Source organism: Chelonoidis abingdonii, chromosome 22, assembly GCF_003597395.2.
Source record: "Chelonoidis abingdonii isolate Lonesome George chromosome 22, CheloAbing_2.0, whole genome shotgun sequence".
Taxonomy (NCBI): Eukaryota; Metazoa; Chordata; order Testudines; family Testudinidae; genus Chelonoidis; species Chelonoidis abingdonii.
This window is the reverse complement of record NC_133790.1, coordinates 20,092,548-20,114,228: the sequence shown is the minus strand read 5'-3', so window position 1 is coordinate 20,114,228 and position 21,681 is coordinate 20,092,548. Positions and strand designations below refer to the sequence as shown.

At 47.6% G+C, this 21,681-nt stretch overlaps 2 protein-coding genes across 3 annotated transcripts in view; both read right to left on the bottom strand.

Annotated features, from left to right (window-relative positions):
• The window catches only part of SMARCB1 (SWI/SNF related BAF chromatin remodeling complex subunit B1), a 24,207-nt gene extending 23,778 nt beyond the window's left edge, over positions 1 to 429 (bottom strand). The window contains exon 1 of the mRNA XM_032779515.2: positions 246 to 429. Coding sequence (XP_032635406.1) covers positions 246 to 338 — 93 coding nt within the window. The 5' untranslated portion in view covers positions 339 to 429. The remainder of the gene's footprint in view (positions 1 to 245) is intronic.
• A 2,910-nt stretch (positions 430 to 3,339) lies between these two features.
• The window catches only part of MMP11 (matrix metallopeptidase 11), a 32,938-nt gene continuing 14,596 nt past the window's right edge, over positions 3,340 to 21,681 (bottom strand). Inside the window, exons 2-8 of one of the 2 annotated variants that reach the window (XM_032779511.2) lie at positions 21,150 to 21,400; positions 16,400 to 16,543; positions 15,228 to 15,361; positions 12,051 to 12,298; positions 10,987 to 11,200; positions 7,333 to 7,590; positions 3,340 to 4,932 (exon numbers count right to left, since the gene is read on the bottom strand). In XM_032779511.2, coding sequence (XP_032635402.1) covers positions 4,799 to 4,932; positions 7,333 to 7,590; positions 10,987 to 11,200; positions 12,051 to 12,298; positions 15,228 to 15,361; positions 16,400 to 16,543; positions 21,150 to 21,400 — 1,383 coding nt within the window. In that variant the 3' untranslated portion in view covers positions 3,340 to 4,798. Of the gene's footprint in view, positions 4,933 to 7,332; positions 9,319 to 10,986; positions 11,201 to 12,050; positions 12,299 to 15,227; positions 15,362 to 16,399; positions 16,544 to 21,149; positions 21,401 to 21,681 lie in introns of those variants that run through there. The other variant, XM_032779512.2, reaches the window with a different exon arrangement.

The window sequence follows — 21,681 nt, the reverse complement described above, 5'->3', positions numbered from 1 at the left end:
GCCGCCATTCAACCCTCCTGTTCCCCACCCTCCGAACACCACCCTCTATCCACACCCCCTCCCCCTTCCCCCAGATCTCCCCTTCATCTCCCCGCACGCTGCCCCCGCCTCACCCGGCCAGATCCCACACTCTGCCCTCACGCCCCCGCCCCGCGAGGCCGAGCCCCCGCTGCAGGAGGCTCCCACAGCAGAGCGGGGCCCGGCCGGGCCATTGTCCCGCAGCCTCCTCGCGGGCGGGCCGGTACCTCAGACCCGATCATGTAGAACTCGCCGTCCTCCTCCAGCTGGAACTTGACGGGCTTCTGCCCGAAGGTTTTGCTCAGCGCCATCATCATCATGGCGGCGGCGGGAGCAGGGCTGGGGGCGCCGGGCGCGGAGGGGAAGCAAGCGGGGGGCTGCGGCCTACTCCGCAGGATCAACGCGCATGCGCCGGAACCGCGGCTCGTGGAGCCCTACCCGCAGTGGGCGGGGCCTTAAAGGGGTCGCTTCCAAGTCACACCCCCTCCCCCCCTTACGGGGCGCGCGGGGGCACGTGCCGGCTCGGTCCGGGCCACACAGTCTCGCGGGCACCTGCCGCCGCCCCCCGTTGCGGTGCCTGGGTCTGGTGCACGGGACAGTGCGGACAGGGGGCTGCGGAGCAAGGGGCGCGCTGTGGCCAAGGGTGGGGGGCGCTGGATGCACGGGGCGGTGCAGCCTAGGGCCGCCCCTTGGCTTTCCCTCCTCATCCTTTGTTAGTTACACAAGAGCCCCACCCCGCCAGGGCAGCTTGGCAGGGATTGTCATTTGTGCAGAGCTGGATTATGGTTTTGTGAGGCCCTGGGTCGGGGGGGGGGGGGGCTTCCTACCGCTTCTGCCTGCAGTCACTCCCCCCCTCCCACTCCTGCTGGGGAGCAGGGTCTGGGTATGGGGGCTCCCCTTGCTCCTGCCAGGTGGTGCCTATTTTTTCCAGTGCCGTCCAGGTACGGAACCCCATTAGCCCAGTGGCAAATCTGCCACTGCATTTGAGTGGGTCCGACCCCTTGCTGAACCAGTTTGGGCAGGGGGTGAATCCACCCCCACCTCAGAGAGCCCTGCAGCCACCTTTGCCCCTGCTGTCATTAGGGGGGGTAGTATATTTGGGAGCAGGGGTAGCAGATCCCCAGAGGTGCTGGAAGAATTTGAGTACTGGGGGTGCTGAGAGCTACTGAACCAAATTAAACCCTGTATATAATGGAAACCACTTAAAGCCAGATCTCTTGCTGTCCAGGAAGAGCTGAGGCCAGCATTGTCATGGAGTTAGTTGTAAAGCCCTGTTGATGCTATGGGTGCTGGTTGTTGCCACTGCCAGTTTGTAACATTGTTGGCTATAAACATGATTTATGTCCACACAGCATGATTAGTAATCATGGCATCTAGGCATATGTGACCTAGCTAGCGGTGTAAGCTGAGGCATGCTTGTCTCTATAAAGATGCTTATTTTGCTATGTAGAGAGGATTTACATAATTGAGTTGGCCAATCTTCTGTCTTCCCAGCTCCCTGTGCATCTATATATCTCAGATGGCACTACCTTGCATGCAGCTGTGTTCACCTTCTCCAGATACATGGTTTTCTTCTGAGGGATATCTGCTTAGACTTTCACAGGATGCACAGATACCACCCTGGATATGCCACATATGCAAACATGGCTATCTGCATCTACTATGTTGTGAAGAAAGCAGTTACCTCTTTAGCAATTCTTTCAGGTACATTCAATGGTGGCTCCTCTTTTCTGTAGGGGTTCCACAGAGCTCCAGCCTTGACACTTCTCCCTCTATACCCTTTCTCTGGGCAATCTCATTTGCTCGCACAATTTCAACCACCATCTTTGTGTAGATGATTCAACTTTACCTCTCTACTGCTGAGGTATCCCTGTCCAGTCACATCTGTGCCCCTCTCTCCAATATGGGCCCCTTACTCCATAAACTGATCATATCTTTCTTCAGAGTTATTAATGACTTCACCATTTCCCCAGTCATACAAGTCAACCTTGGAGTCTTCCTCTACACTCTCTCCCACCCTCCACACACACCTCCAAGCCATGTCCACGTTTTGCAGCTGCTTCTCCATAAGGTTTGACCTTTTTATGCTATTCAGAAAGCCAAAAACTCAGTCAGCTCCTCAGCATTTCTCATCTTCACTCCTGTTGCCTTCTCTACATCTCCTTGACAACCACATAATCCTCTCTAGTTCATTAAAAACACAGCGATCCAGATTATTTTTGTTGCCTTTCACTCTGACCCTATCACCTCCCTCTTTGATTTCCAACTCCCTTTATACATCACCACACTAAGTTCAAGAGTTATTCTCATCTTCAAGAGTCTTCACAACTCTGCTCCCACCCCATCCACTCATACCTCAGCCTCTAGCTCTTCCTCTGTCACAATATCTGCTGTAACCACCTGTTTGAGCTTCTCAAACATCTCCCCTCCTTCTTTTAAGCCACACAAGGCAATAAGTCTACTGACGCTCTTCTCAAGACCTACTTTTACAATCAGTGACCAATGGGTAGATAAGGTTAACTAGTTATACTACTGATATTTTGAAACATTTATATCACCATTGTACGTATTGCAATGCATTCCTTACCCCTTTCTTATAATCACAGAACATCACAGGTGGAAGGGACCTCAGGAGGTCATCTAGTCCACCCCCCTGCTCAAAGCAGGACCAAACCCCAGACCCCTAAATGGCCCCCTGAAGGATTGATCTCACAACCCTGGATTTAGCAGGCCAATGCACAAACCACTGAGCTATCCCACTTGTCTTCTTAAATTACAGCCTCTTCAAGGTATAGGACTCACTTGCAAGGCATAAGCAACACATAACCATACCTTTATAGCTATTTGATTCTTTCCCAGCTGGGCTGCTGCCCTCTTATAAGAACTTTTTTCCCCAGCATGCGTTTCTGTATCTGTCCCTTTAAATACTGCAGAGTCAAGCAGCTGCAGCCCTAAAGTAGCCATTTTGTAGCTAGTTACTACTTGCTGTGCTTCCTATACTTCCTGATGGAAAATGCTCTTTACTCTTGCTATATTTTTCCTTTTCCTATTCTTGAGAAGGGAATGTTTCTCACAGCCTCAGTTTTGATCTAGGCCTCTAAGTGCCACTGTAATAGAAAAGTTCAATAATGACAGCATGACCCAAACTCACTTATACTTGTTGCAACTGGGTCTGCTGAGCAGGTCACAATCTGATTATAAAAAACACCCTTGTACTTACAGTATAGACAGTGCTCAAGATAAGGGTCTGTAGGTGGGATCTGTTTTACAGTTGTGGTTGAAAACTATGTTAAAAGAAATTCAGACTAAACAAGGCATAGAAAAAAAGACCACATTTATTGACACAGCACAGTATGTATATATACACACACACAGTATATATAAAAAGGTTTTATACACATTGTACAAACATTTACATACTTGCTTTGAAGAAGCATGGTTGTAAAAACAAACACTGAGAAGAAGTAAAAAACAGACCTGAAATTTGAATGAGGTAAAAAAAAACTTGAATGCTTAGAGAGAACATGCAGGCCTAAGGATGATAAAGGCCACTGAGCCATATCTCTATTTGCTGTGGGTAGGTTTAAATCCCACTTTGTCTCTGCTAATGAGGTCTGAAGGAAAGCTGATAAATAATAAGGGTAACTGAGTAGGTTTCTACCCTTTCTTTACTTCCATTTCTTGGGCAATCAGAAAGGGCCACCACAGGTTTATTTTGCTAACCAGGATTGTTACAATACATAAAGTTTTGCTATGCAGCAAAAACCATGAGATCTGGAAGCAGATACATTTTTGCTCAATTGGAGACACGGGGAAGAAGATGAAGAATAGCTTGTGAAAGAGGGGAAGGTAGATGGGTGAAGAATACATAGAGAAAATGCACGACCCTCTTGTGTTCTGATTTTCAGCAATAGGTAGAGAATAAAGAAGCAAAACAAGGCACAAACATTGGTTTTGAATTTGGATAGACTTAACATGAAATTTTGATAAAGTTACAGGCATCCAGGCAGTACTGTGGTGAGCTAGTGTCTTAGTGAGATCCCAGAGTTAGTAACAATATATGGAGATATTGGGCAGTGTCCAGCACTGAAACCTAGCACCTTTAAAAAACCCACAGAATATTTTTACAAATCAGTACAAAAGTATAATGAACATTAGTGACAATACAAAACAAAAACAGAAATACCAATAGACCTGGGACAAGATGCTGAAATGCAGGGTCCAAACTCACCTTTATTACTATGGTGAAGCAGCCCCAGCAACCTGGGCACATGTCTTGAATCTGAATTTGGGAACGGTTAAAACTCCCCTTTCAATGCTAGGGAAGTGGCCATCAATGGAATCCATTCTCAACAGTGCTGATGTCAGGAACAGCAAAGGTGGCTGTGTTGTGGGCAATATTAACACAAGGAATACCAGTGGGATCCATTTTCTAAGTGGATGGGGCCCAGATAACTTTGGAAGCATGACCCATTCCAGGCTGGCCTCTGGGATCTAAGTGCTGGAAGTGTTAACATAGCCACTCGACAGCAATCAGGCTGCATCCTTATTTCCAACACCAAGCTGTGATTGGGGGCCCCTGGAATCTGAAAACAGGCAACCGCATGCCACAGGTCTCCTCGAGCCATTTGTGCAACCCATTGTGTCAGGTGATGGGCACAGCAGAAGGCCAGGAATGCACGTGAGATTTCTCTGTCTGAGAGCATGACATCTTTCAAAGTGACAGTTGGAGACATGGGGAGATGGGAGGGCAATCTGGAGGATGCCAGCACCCTTCTGTTCATCTGAAGAAATTGGAGGAGGGTGCACAGCTGAAGAAGTCATGGCTGATCTGGCGTGGGTAACCCTCTAGCACTTTCACCTGCACTGGGTCAAACTTCCAGTAAAGCAGGCCTCTCAAGAAATAGGCAAAACCTGTGGAGGAGACAGAGGCACGGAGACAAGTGTCAAAGGAGACAGAGCAGATGCGATTTACGGGGCTCTTCATTTTCTAGCATTATTACTCCTTGTATTTATGTCCCATAATGGACTTCATGCTCAATTTGCCAGTGGGCAAAGGGATGGCAAAGACCCACAATGAAGGATGGTTCACTAACTAGCAAAGAAGGATGAGGAGGAAGCTTGCTGCATCTCCAGCTTCATGTCCTCTCCACCCAGCTTTGTGACTCAGCGGTTGGCTTGGTTGCAGAACAGTCAGTGAGAGTAGAGGGGTCAGGATGAGGCCCTTTATCATTGCAGCAAGGACTTGATGGAATAGGTGTAGGAGATGGCCGAAAGGAGTCTATTCCTACCAAGAGATTTCTTTGGGATTTATGTCATAGATTTGCATAGATTCCAAGGCTCAGAAAGGACCATTGTGATCATCTAGTCCAGGGGTTTGCAACCTTTCAGAAGTGCTGTGCCAAGTCTTCATTCATTCACTCTAATTTAAGGTTTCACGTGCCAGTAATACATTTTAAGGTTCTTAGAAGGTCTCTTTCTATAAGTCAATAATATATAACTAAACTATTGTTATATGTAAAGTAAATTAGGTTTTTAAAATGTTTAAGAGGCTTCATTTAAAATTAAATAAAATGCAGAGCCCTCCGGACCGGTGGCCAGGACCCAGGCAGTGTGAGTGCCACTGAAAATCAGCTCACGTGCCACCTTCGGCACCCGTGCTATAGGTTGCCTACCCTTGATCTAGTCTGATCTCCTATATAACACAGGCCACAGAACTTCCCTAAATTCCTATAGGAGATCTTTTAGAAAAACATCCAATCGTGATATAAAAATTGTCAGTGATGGAGAATTTACCACAGACCTTGGTAAATTGTTCAAATGGTTAATTATTCCCACCATTAATAATTAATGCTTTATTACCAGTCTGAATTCGTCAAGATTCCACTTTCAGCCACGGATTAGTATTATACCTTTCTCTGCTAGACTGAAGAACTCATTAAATATCTGTTCCCATGTAGGCTAATCAAGTCTCACGGCCTTAACCTTCTCTTTGTTAAGCTAAATCGATTGAGCTGCTTGAATCTGTTGCTATAAGGCATGTCTTCTAAGCCGTTAATCATTCTCATGGCTCTTCTCTGACCCCCCCTCCAATTTATCAACACCCTTCTTGATCTGTGGGCACCAGAACTGGACACAGTATTCCAGCAGCAGTTGCATCAGTGCCAAATACAGAGGTAAAATAACCTCTTTACTCCTCCGAGATTCCCCTGTTTATGCATCCCAGGATCGCATTAGCTCTTTTGGCCACAGGATTACATTAGGAGCTCATGTTCAGCTGATTACCCATCATGACCCCCCAAACCTTTTCAGAGTCACTACTGCCCAGGATAGAGTCCCCCAACCCGTAAGGATTGCCTACATTCATGTACAACATTTCTAAGGGAATCCCTGGGAAGGGGAAGGGTTTTAGGGTTGATACATAGAGCGGGGTAGGCAACCTATGGCACGTGCTGAAGGCAGTACACGAGCTGATTTTCAGTGGCACTCACACTGCCTGGGTCCTGGCCATCGGTCTGGGGCACTCTTCATTTTAATTTCATTTTAAATGAAGCTTCTTAAACATTTTAAAAACCTTATTTACTTTACATACAATAGTTTAGTTATATTATAGATTTATAGAAAGAGACCTTCTAAAAACGTTATGTATTACTGGCACGCGACACCTTAAATTAGAGTGAATAAATGAAGACTTGGCACACCACTTCTGAAAGGCTGCCAACCTCTGCATAGAGAACAGTTGACAATAGATGGATCACTGGATGATGAGGTTGTGTGGTGTCACTGTGCAGTTTTCAGCAAGGAGCCGTCTGGGAATATAGAAGACATTCCCCCAGCACCATCATATGCAGTGAAATGTCTGTAGTTCTGTCCCCTGTGTATCTTTTTCTTCCTTGAGGGTGTAATAGGAGCAGGTTTCCTTGTGCCATTCTCTTATTACTAGAGGTTTGGGGAGTCTCTCCATCTCTCCCCTTTAAAAAAAGCATCTGCAATGTCCTACATGTATTTCCTTTTAAGGGATAATGGTACTGTTGGGGTTTTAGTTGTTTAATCACATGATCTTCTACAGAATTGATGATAAATACCTGTTACACACCCATTGCAAGCTTAACTGGATGATCTCTGTACAAATTGTTATATCCATGTATTATTATATTTCTCTTATGGATGAAAATTTGCAAAAAAAGTGCGTCATTGTTAATAATCCAGATTAAAATAAATGTCCAAATCCTGCTGATTCCCTTCGTACCTGAGATGCAAGAATAACCAAGAAAGCCCACACAAGAATAGGCCTATATTCCGATGTGCACTCACCAAACTCATCCTGGAAAGCAGCATCAATCTCCTGAGGGATGCCACGCCAGTCGGCCATCCTGCGGGGGTAGATGGTCTCCACCTGGCGGGTGCTAGGGTTGAAGCGCCAGTAACTGCCTCCCTTGAAGAAGTAAATCTTGTTCTTCTCTGTCCCCCACATCAAAGCTGCCTGGACAGGAGAAGCAGATAGGCCCAGCTCCGAGATAGAAGCAGGGCCAGACAAGCGTCTCTCGCCATCATAAATCCAGTACTGAGAGCCTGATGATGGGGCAAAAGAATATATAATGACAGGAGTGATCACAACCTATTTACTGTCTAATGACAGTATGGTGACCTGTGTGAAATGACCAGGAATCTCAGCCCAGTCCCAATGGACAGGTGTCCATGACAGAAAAACCACTAGCACAATTGGCACCCTTGCTGATGGCCATTGAGACGCCATGCATCAAATGGACAGGGGAGAATAAACTCTCATCTCACCTCTAAGCAAGGCTGACGCCAAGGAGAAAAATCTACATAGCTACTGCCTTTGCTGTATCTGTTCCTTGAATGAATAGATGACTTCGTTTTCTAGGCCAGTCAGCAGGGCTGCCCAGAGGCTTCAGGGGGCCTGGGGCAAAGCAATTTCAGGGGCCCCTTCCATAAAAAAAAAAGTTTCAATACTATAGAATACTATATTCTCGTGGGGGCCCCTGTGGGGCCCAGGGCCTGGGGCAAATTGCCCCCCCTCATCCCCTGGGCGGCCCTGGGGGTCAGGCAGTCTGTCTAGCTTGTTACATGGTGCCCATCACTGGTGTGGGAATGCCTCCAATAATGTGACGTGTACGAATACAGCAGAGAGCGGGTTAGTTTTTTAAAGTAGTTATTGTGGGTAGGCTGATGAAGACTGGGGTTTGAATTTTGCTCTGAATGTGCCGAGGGAGGTCCGAACCCTTTTACCAGCATAATATCTATGAGTCTGTTGAGTTTTTAATCTAAACTAAGACAATATATGGGGGGGGGGGGGTGGAAATCCATGAAGCAACATTGCCAAGCATAATCCTCATCTCAGCCACATCTTGCATCTGTTTTAGTCTCCCTGCCCAAGAGCCTGAGGCTACCATGTGGGGAGAGAGAAGAAAAATGGGCTGTCTTTTATGTGGGGGAGAGAATTAAGTGAGGGTAAGATCTTTGGGCACTGAGAGTGTGTGCATAGTGAGTTGTGACTGATGTGCTCTTGAAATCTAAGCCTTAAATAGAGAGAAGGCTAAATATTCAACTGCATGTGCAAACGTGTGTGCAATTATGCATCTACATTGTGCACACCAGCTACTGTTCTGGCACATACAAATGACAGACCTGTAACTGGTCATTTGCACAATCCATTATGATAACTGAATATGCAACTGCTGCAACTGCACATGCAAACTAATTTGCAGCTGCATGCACATTGTTTGAAAATGTAGGTCTAAACCAAACAGTATTGTAATGACTGAAATTAAACATCCATTTCTGTGGGACCATATATAACCGGCACTTCACGCTCCTGCTGCCGTGAGCTGTCCACATGGGGACATCAGTGATGCTGGTGCCTAAACAAACACACAAAGCAGCCCTGTTAATGTCAAACTTCACTAGAAAGAGAAACACAGGAAGGCAAAAAAAAAAAAAAATTTTTTTTTGCTAATTGGAAAAAGACCAAATCAGTGAGGGAAAAACATTTACGTTTATACTTATTGCAGTACTGTAAAGTGTGGAAAATTTAAAATTATGAAGAGTCCTTGAGAGGGTTCTTTTAATTTGTTTATTTAACTACTGGATGTAGCTGGGAATCCTCCAGCAGAAAGTATTGCTTTCTTTTAAAAACCTCACTCTGCCTATTTTCTTGTCACTCACTGAAAAACTATAGCTCCCTGGCAATGCCTTGGTTGTGGAAACACAACACAACGTACCCAGTTCTGGTTAGAACTACTTCGAAGAGAGATTGTCCAGACGATGGTGCTAAGTCTGCGGTGGAGGAAAGAAGAACCAACTGTAAACTGGTCAGTGCAAGAACCACCTTCCACGCTGTGTGTTCAGTGTCTAGCACAACGGCCCCATTCTTGGCTGACCCTTAGGCACTACCACAATAAACATAATTAATAATGCATCTGTAAGTACTAACACTGGTCCCCCTCTGACACTTGACATCCGTACGTGTGCATGTGTGTTTAAATGGGGGATCTGCATAAACGAGCAAGAAATAGTCAAAATAAAATAGACAAAAATAATGCTTTGAGTTTAGATTAAAATTGACATCTTCAGGATTACTCCTAGACATTTCATAGTTTCCTTAAGCAACACTCCATAGCACTGCTCGAGTTAAAATCCTGCCAGTTTTAGCAGGATATAGGATCATTCTGGATGCTGAGCCATTTGATATGCTCTGTGATATACTGAGTAATGGTGCAGAGCCCCCCCGCCCCCGCCTTGTAAGAGGGAAGAAGGTGCAGATGTTCTGCCATGGCTGCAGGGACTCATGCTGGAGTGAGAACTTTGAAAGTGCCCCATGTGCTCCCTTCTTGCGCTGACTTTCCTCTGAAGGCTGGTGCAGAAGGCGAGTGGCCGGGCCATGGCCTTACTACTGTTAGTGTTTGTCAGACTGTTGTGTGCAGGAAGCACAATGACCACGATTGGCCCCTCACACAGTTTGGGGGGGGAAAAGGGGGGAATGCTCCTAGTACCCCCTCTCCTTTCCCACGCAGCCGCACACACAGGCCTGCTGCAATCTAGTCCCAGGTGTGTAGATTCCTAAAACATTTAAGTGTGTTTGACAAATTGCACATTTTAAAGTCCCCGCACTGAAGGAAGGGTTGTCCTGTAATGCCCAAATGAATGCCAGGGTGTCACTGTACACCAGACGGCTGGGACAATAATGGAAGTTACTGCAGATGTTGAGCCATCTTTGCCCCTGCTCAGGACTTACATTAAAGTGCCCCCTGCCCAGACCAGAGAACTGGGGCCATTGGCTTTAACAGTAAAACTGACCAAGCGAAGGTCTCACTTGGAGAGGTGCAAATCAGGGATAGCTCCATGGAGTTTCACCAATGTAAAACCAGTCAATGCCACCTCTGATTTCAATGTCCAAGCTGAATGAGATGCAGAAATAAACAAATACCCATAGATAGTGGGGGGAGAACTAATTCAAACTCTTCCTGTTCAATACACTAGATTTGGGAAACTCTTTTGCTTCTAAGTAACCAAGGTGAGAATATTTACCAGTTGGGCAAGGCCACTTTAAGAAGAGCTGGCCTGTTCCTCTTCACCAATTTTCATACCAAAATGACAGGCAGTAACCGTGGCCTTCACTCCTCATCTGTGAGTGAGGCACATTTTCAGAGCCGCTAGGCAGAAACTTGGAAGAAAAGTTCTCTTGTTCCAAAGGAGGAAAGTTTGACATTTGGCTTTGTCTAAAATGAAAGTGAACCCCCACCTCCCCCCAACATCTGTTAAAATATTAAAACTAAAGAGAGAGGAAAAAACAAACAAACAAAAGGATCCTTATATTGGGGAGTGGGGTTTTGATGCTGCCAAGAACATTTTCATGCCCTAGAACCTATTGGGTTTTGCATCCTCCACCCCAACACAACAGTTCATCCTTTCTAGCCCTCCGATCCCATCTCTGTTCTCGCTTACCTTGGAAAAACCAGATATTTCCTAGGGAGTCCTCAAAGGCCGCGTCAATGGAGCTTGGAATTCCCTGCCAATGGCGAGAAGCCAGGGCCGGATAGCCGGCCTGCAGCTTCCCATTCCTGAGCCGCCACACGTAGTGCGACTTGAAAAAGAACAGCTCCCCCCGGATGGTGGAAACAGCGTCAAAATCCGTGTCACAGGCGTCAGGCTGCACAGACTGAGAATACCGTATGCCGGTCAGCAGGTGCTAAACTCCGAGGGGCACCCCGCCCTGTGTCAAGCTCAGGGGGCACCCCGCCCTGACCCGGTGCCTTGCCTGAGGAGGCTGTAGATAGTCACTGCAGACAATAGGGTCTTTCCCAAATAAAATGTAATCCTCCCCATGCTTCATTGATCAAGACAAGTGCTTGAATCAAGAAGCCTGGGGGTGAGGAGGAGTTTGACTTATTGCATTGCCTGTAGGAGGTTTGCCCCAGGGTGAATTGGGCTCTGTGCCTATATATAATGACTGGTTTATTAACATGACAGGTAACCTGCACTGGCTACAGCCAGGCATTGCATGCGCAGATGCTGGGCAAGCGTCCCCACACAGCTCTCAGTTCCGCTCGGTGATACCCACCTCTGCTGACATTGGTCATCTTTGCACAGTGCTTTGAGATGTGTCAGTGAAAAGTGCTGTAGAAGAGCTAGGTATCGTTATCACTGCAGTCCTCAGGCCCCTACACAGCTCTGCCAACACACTCCTGCCTTGACCTTCATTGTCCCCGCAAGGAAAATCTTGGACTCCTCTTCACCAGGAACTGCCAATCATGCTAATCTAAGCCAAGCTGGGAGGTGGAAGGTGCAATCAAACCCCTTTCACTTGCCATCTAACCTAGGCCTGGTGTGGCCAGCTCCCAGGGCAGTGAGATTCCCAAGGAGTCCCCCATTCTCCTTCTTTTCTTTGCTGTGGTTTCCCCAGAGCCTCACCAGGGGGTGATTCTATTAGAATAAAGTTGGGGTTGCCTTAGTACTGTTGGGGACACTTGGCAATAGCAGCTTTGATGCAAGCATTGCTGGTCACTCACCCCCACATTGGTGATCTCATTTGTTTCGATGTCTGGTGGGTTTGGCTCTGCCTCCTGTGCTGGGGCTGGCACTGGATCGGTCTTTGGTTTCCCATAGAGGTACTGGATGCCTTGTTTGTCGTCCTCACTCAGGCTCAGCGGGTAGCGGAAGATGTAGAAAGGAGACATCAGCGACTTGGAGACAGTAGTGTGCTGTAGGCCCAGGACGTGACCAAATTCGTGAGCAGCCACTTGCAGTAGGTCAGTCCCTGCAAAGGGAAGAGGGTGCAGGGATTTTTCAGTGTGCTGGGAGACACCTAGGATGGGCAGGGCCCTCACTGTTCATTCCCTATGGTGGCACCACCAAAAGTTCAGTGCAAGAGGAAATCTGCTTTTCAGGGAGGTCCAGTTGGGTTGACCGTAGTCCAAAGGGGTCTGTGGATTTGCCTCATGTCCTATAGTGAGCGAGCACCTAAGGGGGTTGAATTCAGTACCGTCCTAGTTCCCAGCTCTTTGCTGTAGCACCAGATGCTGTGGCCTCTTTAAAGGAGGCAATCCCAGCAGCCATGCAGAGTGGTGGGGGTGGAGCTGGTTTTCCAGCCAGGGCTTTGGAACTGTGTGAGTTGAGTCACTGTGAGTATCTTCACCTTTTCCCATGTGTTAACCTGCACATACCAGCAAGTTACAATTCTGCCTCATGTCACCAGCACAGGGGCCAATGGCCCCAGCTCCCAGGAGAATCTTCCCCCTAGTTCTGGAGGGAAGGTTCTGCCTTTGGCACGTCTGTGGGGATCTGGCCCACAGGAAGCAGACACTAAGGCGGTGTCCAGTCAGATCAGCTTTGCACAGGGGGAGCATCATTCCTTGATTAGCAGCAAACGTGGTGGGGTTCACAGCAAGCCACCATCCAGTGGAACATCTGGTGTGAAGCGGAACTATGCCACCAGGACTACGCTGAGAACAGCAATTGTAAACAAATGGTGCCACACAGACAGCAGGGGGCGATCACCTATTGCTTTTTGGTGGTTTGTCGGGAGAGCAAGAAAGGCAAAATAAACAAACCATTTCTGATGCTTTATCCAGTCCTCCCTCCTGCCCCCAACTCTAACAGATTTAAGGGAGGACATGCTTAAGCATAATCTATTTGACAGCATCTTTAAAGGGAAGGTAAAGGGATTCAGGCATGTAGAAACACACCCCACACTTGGGAGATCTCCTTTAGCTCCCTGCTGATCGCTTTCAGGTTTTTAAATTCTTGGATAAAATGACCTTAAAAGAAGAAATTAAGCAACAAAGGCTGTGAGGAAGAGTCCTAATGTTGTTTCCTAATGAGCCCAAATGCAATTGATTCTTCCCTGGTTTCACCCAGAAATCTCCAGGTTGCAGCCTCCTTGGAAAGAAGAGAGTCGCTGGCGTGTTTAGTGCAAGGGCTACTGCCCCAAAAGGGAGAAGGAGCAGCTCCCAAAGGAGGCCTGGGCATGCTGCAGAATATTCCAGTGGGATGTGGTATGAGCACCTAGGAAAGTCTGATGGCGAGGAGAAGTGAACTTGGCTTATCTCCAAATGAGCAGCCCCCTGAAATGTGTCAAGCTTGCTCAGCACTGACGCAACTGAAGTGATCCCATCTAGGTCGGCTGAGAATCTGGGATTTCTACCTCAGTGATTTATTAAACACTTTCGAACAATCCTGTTTAGATTGGCAGACTCCCCACTCTCTGCTGTCCAGTATTGGCAGATCCGCTGTGCTCTGCTCCAACTTCATGGGGAGCTGAACAACAGCGCAGCTGAAAAAAAATCTTTGCATGGGAAGAGCCATAAGAGAGTGGCAGTATGGAGCCAAGAATGCCTGAGAGCTAATCCTGGTTCTGACAATAATATGCTGTGTGACCCTTGGGCAAGTCACTTACACCTCTCAGTACTTTGGTTTCTTCGGCTGCAAAATGGGGAAAAAGGATATTCCCCTACTTCAGAGAAGGCTTGCAAGGGTTAATTAATGTTTGCAAAGCTCTGGAGGATATTAAATTGGAAGAACATGCTAAGTGTGATTATCCCCAGTTATTACTGAAGCCACATAAGAAAGAGAGAGTGAATGATGACGGAACGTGGCCTGGTCTGTTTCAGCAGCTTTTCAAGCTCTCCTCCAATACAGGATTAATGAAGAGGAATATATTAGGACATTTTTCAAATGGCTTATCTAACTTCTGAGAGAGCAGTGAATGTTGATTGCAGATGTTCCCAGATTCTCCCATTGCAAAACTGGTGGGAAGCACCTCAGATATTTCAAAAGTTACTGATGTTTATTTATTATCCAGTGTTGGAGTGAGCTTGATGCTCTATAGACAAAAAGACAGTCCCTGGCCACAGGGAGTTTACAAACTGTCAGTAAAGTCAATGGGGAAAATGCCATGGACTTCAGTGGGTGCAGGACTGGGGCCTAAACACTGACCCGGATAAGACAAGCTGTACAGGGAGGCCCTGAATGGGAGGTGTTAGCTTAGTTGCCCCCCCCCCAACACCCATTTCTTCTCCCTGTAGATCATGTTGAGGTGGAGGAGGGTGATAGATGGGAGTTATTATCTGTGCATCTTGCAGAAGAACTGAGGCCCTAGGTAGTGATCCTGATAGATCTCAAGATACCGTATGTATCTTGTGAGATGTTATGGCATTTATCCCTGAACTACACAATACCAGCCTGGCTCTATTATTAAGAGAACAGTTTTGACTTGGTCTGGAAATCAAGTCACTCCCTCATACCGACCATGAGATGTTGTGTGGGGGTCAGCATGTTCCCAAGCCAAAGTGAGAGACTGGGAGCCTGTGTTGTTTCCCTTTAGAGACGTTCAGGAAGAAAGGGTTTGGAAACAGGCGGTGGACAATGGGGACTGGGACTGAGACCTGCCAGTTCTACAGGACTTTGGCAGAGAAACACTCCACCCCCGTGTCTGGGACTTAGGTTCCCTTATCTCTCCCTGTTTTATTTTTTAGCGGTGGCTCTTTGAGTGACCTGGTGTTAGAACCCCACTTAACTGTGATTGGAAAGAGACAAGGACATAGACCATGTGAAGTGCCCTGCTCTGCTGTGTGGACAGGCCTGTTCAGACCTCTTCTCTAGGAATTAAACGCTTTTTACATTTATCAGCGGCCTCCCCCTCCCCAAACACGCACACATCCACGCCTCCATCTGAATCCACAACACACCTAAGTTATTCCCAATGGTCCAAGTCTCATCGTAGTCAAAATGGACATCTCCCTCGCGGTGGGTCTTGGGGAAGAATGCATGCGCCAGGATGCCTCCCGGCCCGTCAAAGGGCAGGTTATCGCCATGCCAGTACCTGGAGGGCAAGACATGGCAGTTCAGTGAAATTGCACTTGGCAGCCAGGATGAGCTTTGAGAACAGCACCTCACGCTCCCCACCACTCAACTTTGAGTCCTCCCTCGTGTCCCTGCAAACCTTGTTCTAAGTAGGGAGGCCGAACCTTCACACAAGCCCAGTGCCTTCATGCCAGGCCACAGACGCTATTAGTTTCTCATCGGTGCTTGTTCCTTCCTCTGTTCAGCTTTCATCAAGCCCACAAAATTCAGGTGAAGGCTGATCAAGCTACTAGCATTAAGACAGCACAACTGAATTGAGCAGAACACATGGAGACTTGCTAGGCCAAATCCTCAAGTCCTCACTCGAGCCAAACTCCTGTTAACTGAGGAAGCCCTGGAGAGAGGTGAACAGTGCAGAGAAGTGGAGACAAAATACACTGAATACAGCCCATATCCTCCTTTGGATGGGCTCCACAATCCCTTTTATTGGCTTTGTGCAAACATTCATGGGAGTGAAGTTTTGCTCCTGCAAATATTTTGCAGAAAGTGAAGTGCAGGCCTGGAGTCAAGATTCATTTAACCAAGAAGCTAAATTTGTTTTGGGGCAAAAGGTCAAGTCATTCAATGAGGGGATGGGGAGGGAGAGAGACTGAAGAGTTGGAAGCAGCCAAAACAAACACTTGTCAGCCAGGGATCTTTGACCACATGGTAGCATAAATTAAGGGGCGAACAATTTTTCAATAATAAACAAATTAATAAAATAAATGATTATTTGTTGTATGGTGGCACCCAATCAGGGATCAGGGCCCCAGTACGCTAGGTACTGTACATGCACATAACAAAACAACAGCTCTTGCCTAGGCAGCCTAATATCTAAATAAGAAAACCAAAGTTTGGAAACAGGACAAGGGACTAACGTCAGTGACTAAATAATTTGATGTCAATAGTTGGACCAGCTCCAGTGAGGACTGTGGGATCTGTCCTTGTCGCACAAAGCCCAGTGGGGGAAGAAGGGCATTTCCTTTTGGATTAGAACAGCTTCCCCTTCCATGCCTACCTGGTGAAATCAATAACTATGTCGGCTCGGCCCTCGTGCACTTCAGTGAAGGTTAATGGTGTCACGTCACTCCAGACTTTCAAGGCTTCCGCAATGGTCCGTCTCACTTTAGTATTCACAAGTTGCCACGGGAATCTTATAATTCTAAAAAGCAGTAGATACTGTATTTAGAGGTACTGCCCATCATAAGAACATAACAACGGCCACACTGGGTCAGAGCAATGATCCTTCTAGCCCAGTAGCCTGTCTTCCAACAGTGGCTGGTTCGGCCAGATGCTTCTGAGGGAGTGAACAGAACAGGACAATTTATCAAGTGATCCATCCCATTGTCCAATCCCAGCTTCTAGCAGTCAGAGGTTTAGGGACACATGGGGTTGCATCCCTGCCCATTTTGGCTAATAGCCATTGATGGACCTGCCCTCCCTGAACTTACCTAGTTCTTTTTTTGAACCCATTTATCCTTTTGGCCTTCACAACATACCCTAGCAATGAGTTCCACAGGTTGTCTCTGTGTTGTGTGAAGAAGTACTTCCTTACATTTGTTTTAAACCTGCTGCCTGTTAAATTTCATTGGGTGACCCCTGATTTGTGTGTTATGTGAAGGGGTAAATAACACTTCCTCATTCACTTTCTCCACACCATTCATGATTTTATAGATCTCTATCACATCCCCCCTTAGTCGCCTCTTTTCCAAACTGAACAGTTCCAGTGTATTTAATCTCTCCTCACATGGAAACTGTTCCATACCCCTAGTCATTTTTGTTTCCCTTCTCTGTACCTTTTCCAATTCTAATCTATTCTTCTTGAGATAGGGCAATTATAACTGCATGCAGTATTCATGGTGTGGGCACACCATGGATTTATACTGTGGCATTATCTATTCCTTTCCTAATAGTTCCTAACATGCTGTTCACTTTTTTAACTGCTGCTGCATATTGAGCAGATGTTTTCAGAGAACTATCATCCCAACATCACACAATGGTCAGTATCAGACTGGCAGTGTCATCACAAAAAGAACAGGAGTTCTTGTGGCACCTTAGAGACTGACACATTTATTTGAGCATAAGATTTCGTAGGCTACAGCCCACTTCATCCGTGAAGTGGGCTGTAGCCCACGAAAACTTATGCTCAGATAAATGTGTTAGTCTCTAAGGTCCCACAAGGACTCCTGTTCCTTTTGCTGATACAGACTAAACAGGGCTGGTACTCTGAAAAGTGTCATCACAGGCATTAGCAGCAGCAGGGAGTGCCATCTATTGTAAAAAGGGATGCTACCATCTTCTGTTAACATCAAAACATCTCAGCCAACATAATCACAACCACAGCAAGCCCCACACCAGAGCAATGAATCCTGATCTCACCTGCAAATCACTGTCAGTATTAACTGCAATGCATCTGTTATCACCACAATCACCATTAGAAGGCCATTAATGCAAATGCCACCATGTCCATCATCATTACAATCCGCACTAATTTCATCTAATGAGTCATTGAATTTCTGTCATCATTACACTGGCTGCAAATCACAATTTCATTAGACAACAGGGAATGTCCTCACCACAAATCCCACCATCAGCCTTCCATTATTACCAACAATCTGCCACACACCATTGGTTCGCCCGGGGCCATGTAAACACAGTGCAGGCCTGGGCTTTGCCACAAGAAGAGGACACTATCTAGATCAGATGCAGTCTGTATAGCTCAGGTCCTAGTATACAATATACCAGGCTGAGTCCGGGGTGGTACAAAGAATCCTGCATAGGTGGTTTTGGAACAGATTTGCAGACATGCCGTATTTTTTAGGAGGGCTTTGGAGGAGGAGGAGGAGGCTGTTTGGTGAATGTGCTGGAGTGAAATGCTGCAACACTACCTAGGAGGGGGTATAATCCCTCCAGTCTACCCCCACCCATAACTCTGTTTGGATGGGGTGAATTAATTCTCTCTAATCTCTGCTGCAAGGGCATTTTATTCCCATGAGGTTGGTGCTTGTTGTCAGAAATCCCTTCCACTCCCCACCAAAACTACCATCCTGATCCCTAAGGGATTGATTCTGTGACCCTTTATCACAGTGAACAGCACATTCATGAGTTAGGGGGAGGTGCTCACACATCACTGCTCTGCAGTAGAAGTAAGGCTCCCGGAATCAGACGCTAACTCAGGATCCCTGCTGTAAACAGTGACAGGATTGTCATTGTAGTGGAGAACACAGTTCAGGGAGGAGGTAGTACACTAAACATTTCTAATGTACTACTCCCTCCAGCCCAGTCATGGGCTTGGGTACAAGTCAGGGAACATTTGCCAATGACCTGAGGCACAACCTTTGACTCCTCAAAGCCTAGGAGGGGGTCCCAGCCAACCCACCCTACCAACATTCAGTCTGGCCATCAGCACAACCACTGCCACCAACGTTACAATGTACTTGTCAGTGATTATTGCAGTGATGAAGTCACCAGCAGCGTCAGCATCATTAGTGCCGCTGGTCCCTCACTCTGACAATTGCTTGCATCAACATAATTGCTGCCAGCACCATCAATCGCTACAGCCCTGCGGGGACTGTCCCCAAATCTGGAAATCCCTGGACTCCCCATTAACTCGCACTCCCCGCCCCTGACCACAGTGCGAGGACACTGCGGTTAGAATGGCTACAAGTCATGCAGCACCACCACTCCCACCGTGGAGGTTACCTTGGCCTCCTTAGTGAATTTAAACACGCTCTGTGTCTGAGTCACGTCTGGCCCAGAACAATCAGTGAATGAGACGTCCTCCATCTAACCAGCATAACGGAGTGAGAGACAGAACAAACTGTCCCTGTATGGAAGAGAACCTGCAGGACAGAAGCTATGGGTCTGAGATGGGTAGCTTTGCTGTTAAGGACTTTCTGCTTCTCCTTTTCCTGCTAATGCACCCCTCATTTATGCCAACTCCCCAAATCCCCCCACAGATTCCTCCTGAACTGCAGTGGGCTCTGCTGGCACAGCGAGCTACAGCCTGCACCTCAAGCACTGCCTGGGGTGAATCAAGCACATCCAGATGTGCTCAGCTGTGAAAGGGGGAACAGAAGAATTGCCATACTGGATTCAGACCAGTGACCACCCAGTCCAGCATACTGGCTCCAACAATAATCAGCACCAGATGCGTCAGAGGAAAGTTCAAGAAAAACCCTACAGTAGGCAGTTATGGGATAATCTGCCCCCAGGGAAAGTGTCCTCCTAAGTCCTAGTAGTTAAAAGTCACCCCAAAGCTTTGCTTTATTTTTTAAAATGGACTATTAGAATTCTAGCTGCTCCTGTTGCCCAGAGAAACATCTAACCCTTTTGTGAATCCTGCTAAGTTCTTGGTCTCAACAGCATCATGTGGCAGTGAGTTCCACAGTCTGATTGTGCACTGACTGCAAGTTTTGAATTTGCCACCTTTCAGTTTCAACGGCTGTCCCCTGGTTCTTGTAGAATGGGGAGAGCTGGATGGAAGCAGAGGAAAGAGACATTTCTGGAAATGCTGCCTGCTCCTGGGAAATGGAAGGAGAGGGCGAACTCGGGTATAGGCATAGACCATTTGTGTGGATTTATTTAGTGTGGTGAGGTGCTTGGATACCAGTCTACATAGATTCCTAGACATACCTTTGCTACCGCATCTCTGAGCTAGTGTATGGACATGCCTACCTGGGTGCTCATGTATACATGACAGTTCTCAACACTATGGAAAAAGCTTTCAGCTCCTAGCATCTGGCTCATGCTGAAGGGAAATGCTGTTTCACTAACTGGGGTGCCTGAGCCCCTCATATCCCACACCCCTGTAACTCTGCCCTTGGATAGTGTGGTGTTTTTAATCTCTGATGCGGCAGGATTTTTATTCCCAGGCACAATGTTGGTGCTTGTTCATAACAGCAAAGTTTTTTTTCCCTCTGATGCCAGGGATAAGAGGAAGCCTTTCCACTACCCTGATAGTCTCCTGAGGCTATTGGCATAGCAGCATGCCCTGCGCTCAGTTAAACACATACCCAGTGAAGACATTTCTCTGGGCCCTATCAAGATGCACAGGAGCATGGGTCTTCTTTCCACATGTGCATCTTACTCCCTTAGGCTAACAGCAGCCGCAGACGTGCACCGAGGGGAGAAAATGGTGTGTGATCAGCCAGTGGAACCCTGGCCCTTAACCACATCCAGCAAGCTCCTACCTGAGAGCACATGGGGTGATTTCAGGGACACTGAGGCCATGTTTGTAAGCACTTCAATAAATGATGACTAGAACAGGCTATTTAAAATAAACGTGGAGGGAAGCCTCGGGCGGGGGGGGAGGGTGTTGTGTGAGCATGTGGGACTGGTGCCTGGTGGGGTGTGTGGAGATGAGGGCTAGGGTGTTCAGAAGTCTGGGTGTGTTAATGAGTGTGTGTTTATGCATGAGAGGGAAGGATAGTGTGTGACTGTGGAGGCACACATGGGTGCTCGGAGCAGGGGGGCGTGCGAGCAGTGTGGGGGTGCTGGGGTGTGTAAGTGGCTGAGGGTGTGAAGGCTGTCATGTCTATGCTGAGCATGTGTGTGAGACAGTGTGGGGCTAACTGGTGTGTGTGGAATATACCCTTGTCACCCCAATGCCTTGCACCCTGTTTCTTGAACAAGTTCCCCAGCTTGGACAGGCCCGTAATGGGCGAGACTCAGCGGGCGAAAGCACCAAATGGAAATGCTCTTTTAGGAAGCAGATCTTGACAGGGACTCGCTCCCTGCTTGTGACTTTGGTTCCGGGCCTGTCTTACTTGTAGGTGAGGTCCGTCTTCTCCCAGTGTCCTCCCGACAGGACGAACCGCTTCTGCCGGTTCCGCCCATTCTGGCCATCTGGCAGGGTGGGTAGGTCTGGCACACCACAACGGGGTGGGTTCCAGCTTGCTGCCGGCCTGTCCGTGCCCCTGGAGAAGCCCTTGATGGGGACTCCAGTCTCCATGGTATTAACCGAGGAGGAAATCCAGGGATTCTGCTCCTTCCAGGCGTGGTGTTTCCGAGCCCCATCCTAGGCAAGAGACAAACAGAACTGTGACCTGCGCAGATGGCAGGAGAAAGCATGGCACAGAGATAGCTACACAAACCTGTCCTCTTGCCAATGCCACAACCCTGCCACAGTGCCGTCCTGCTGCATTCCAGCCACTACACAGGAGACTCTCCTTCGGGTGAGGAGCCTCTGTACTTCCCACCACGCTGGGCAGCAAACCCACCCCGCTCTTGGTGCTCTCCCTCCACTGGACTCTGCTGCTCTCCAGGCCAGGGCACACCTGCTGCAAAGCCAGTAAGCCA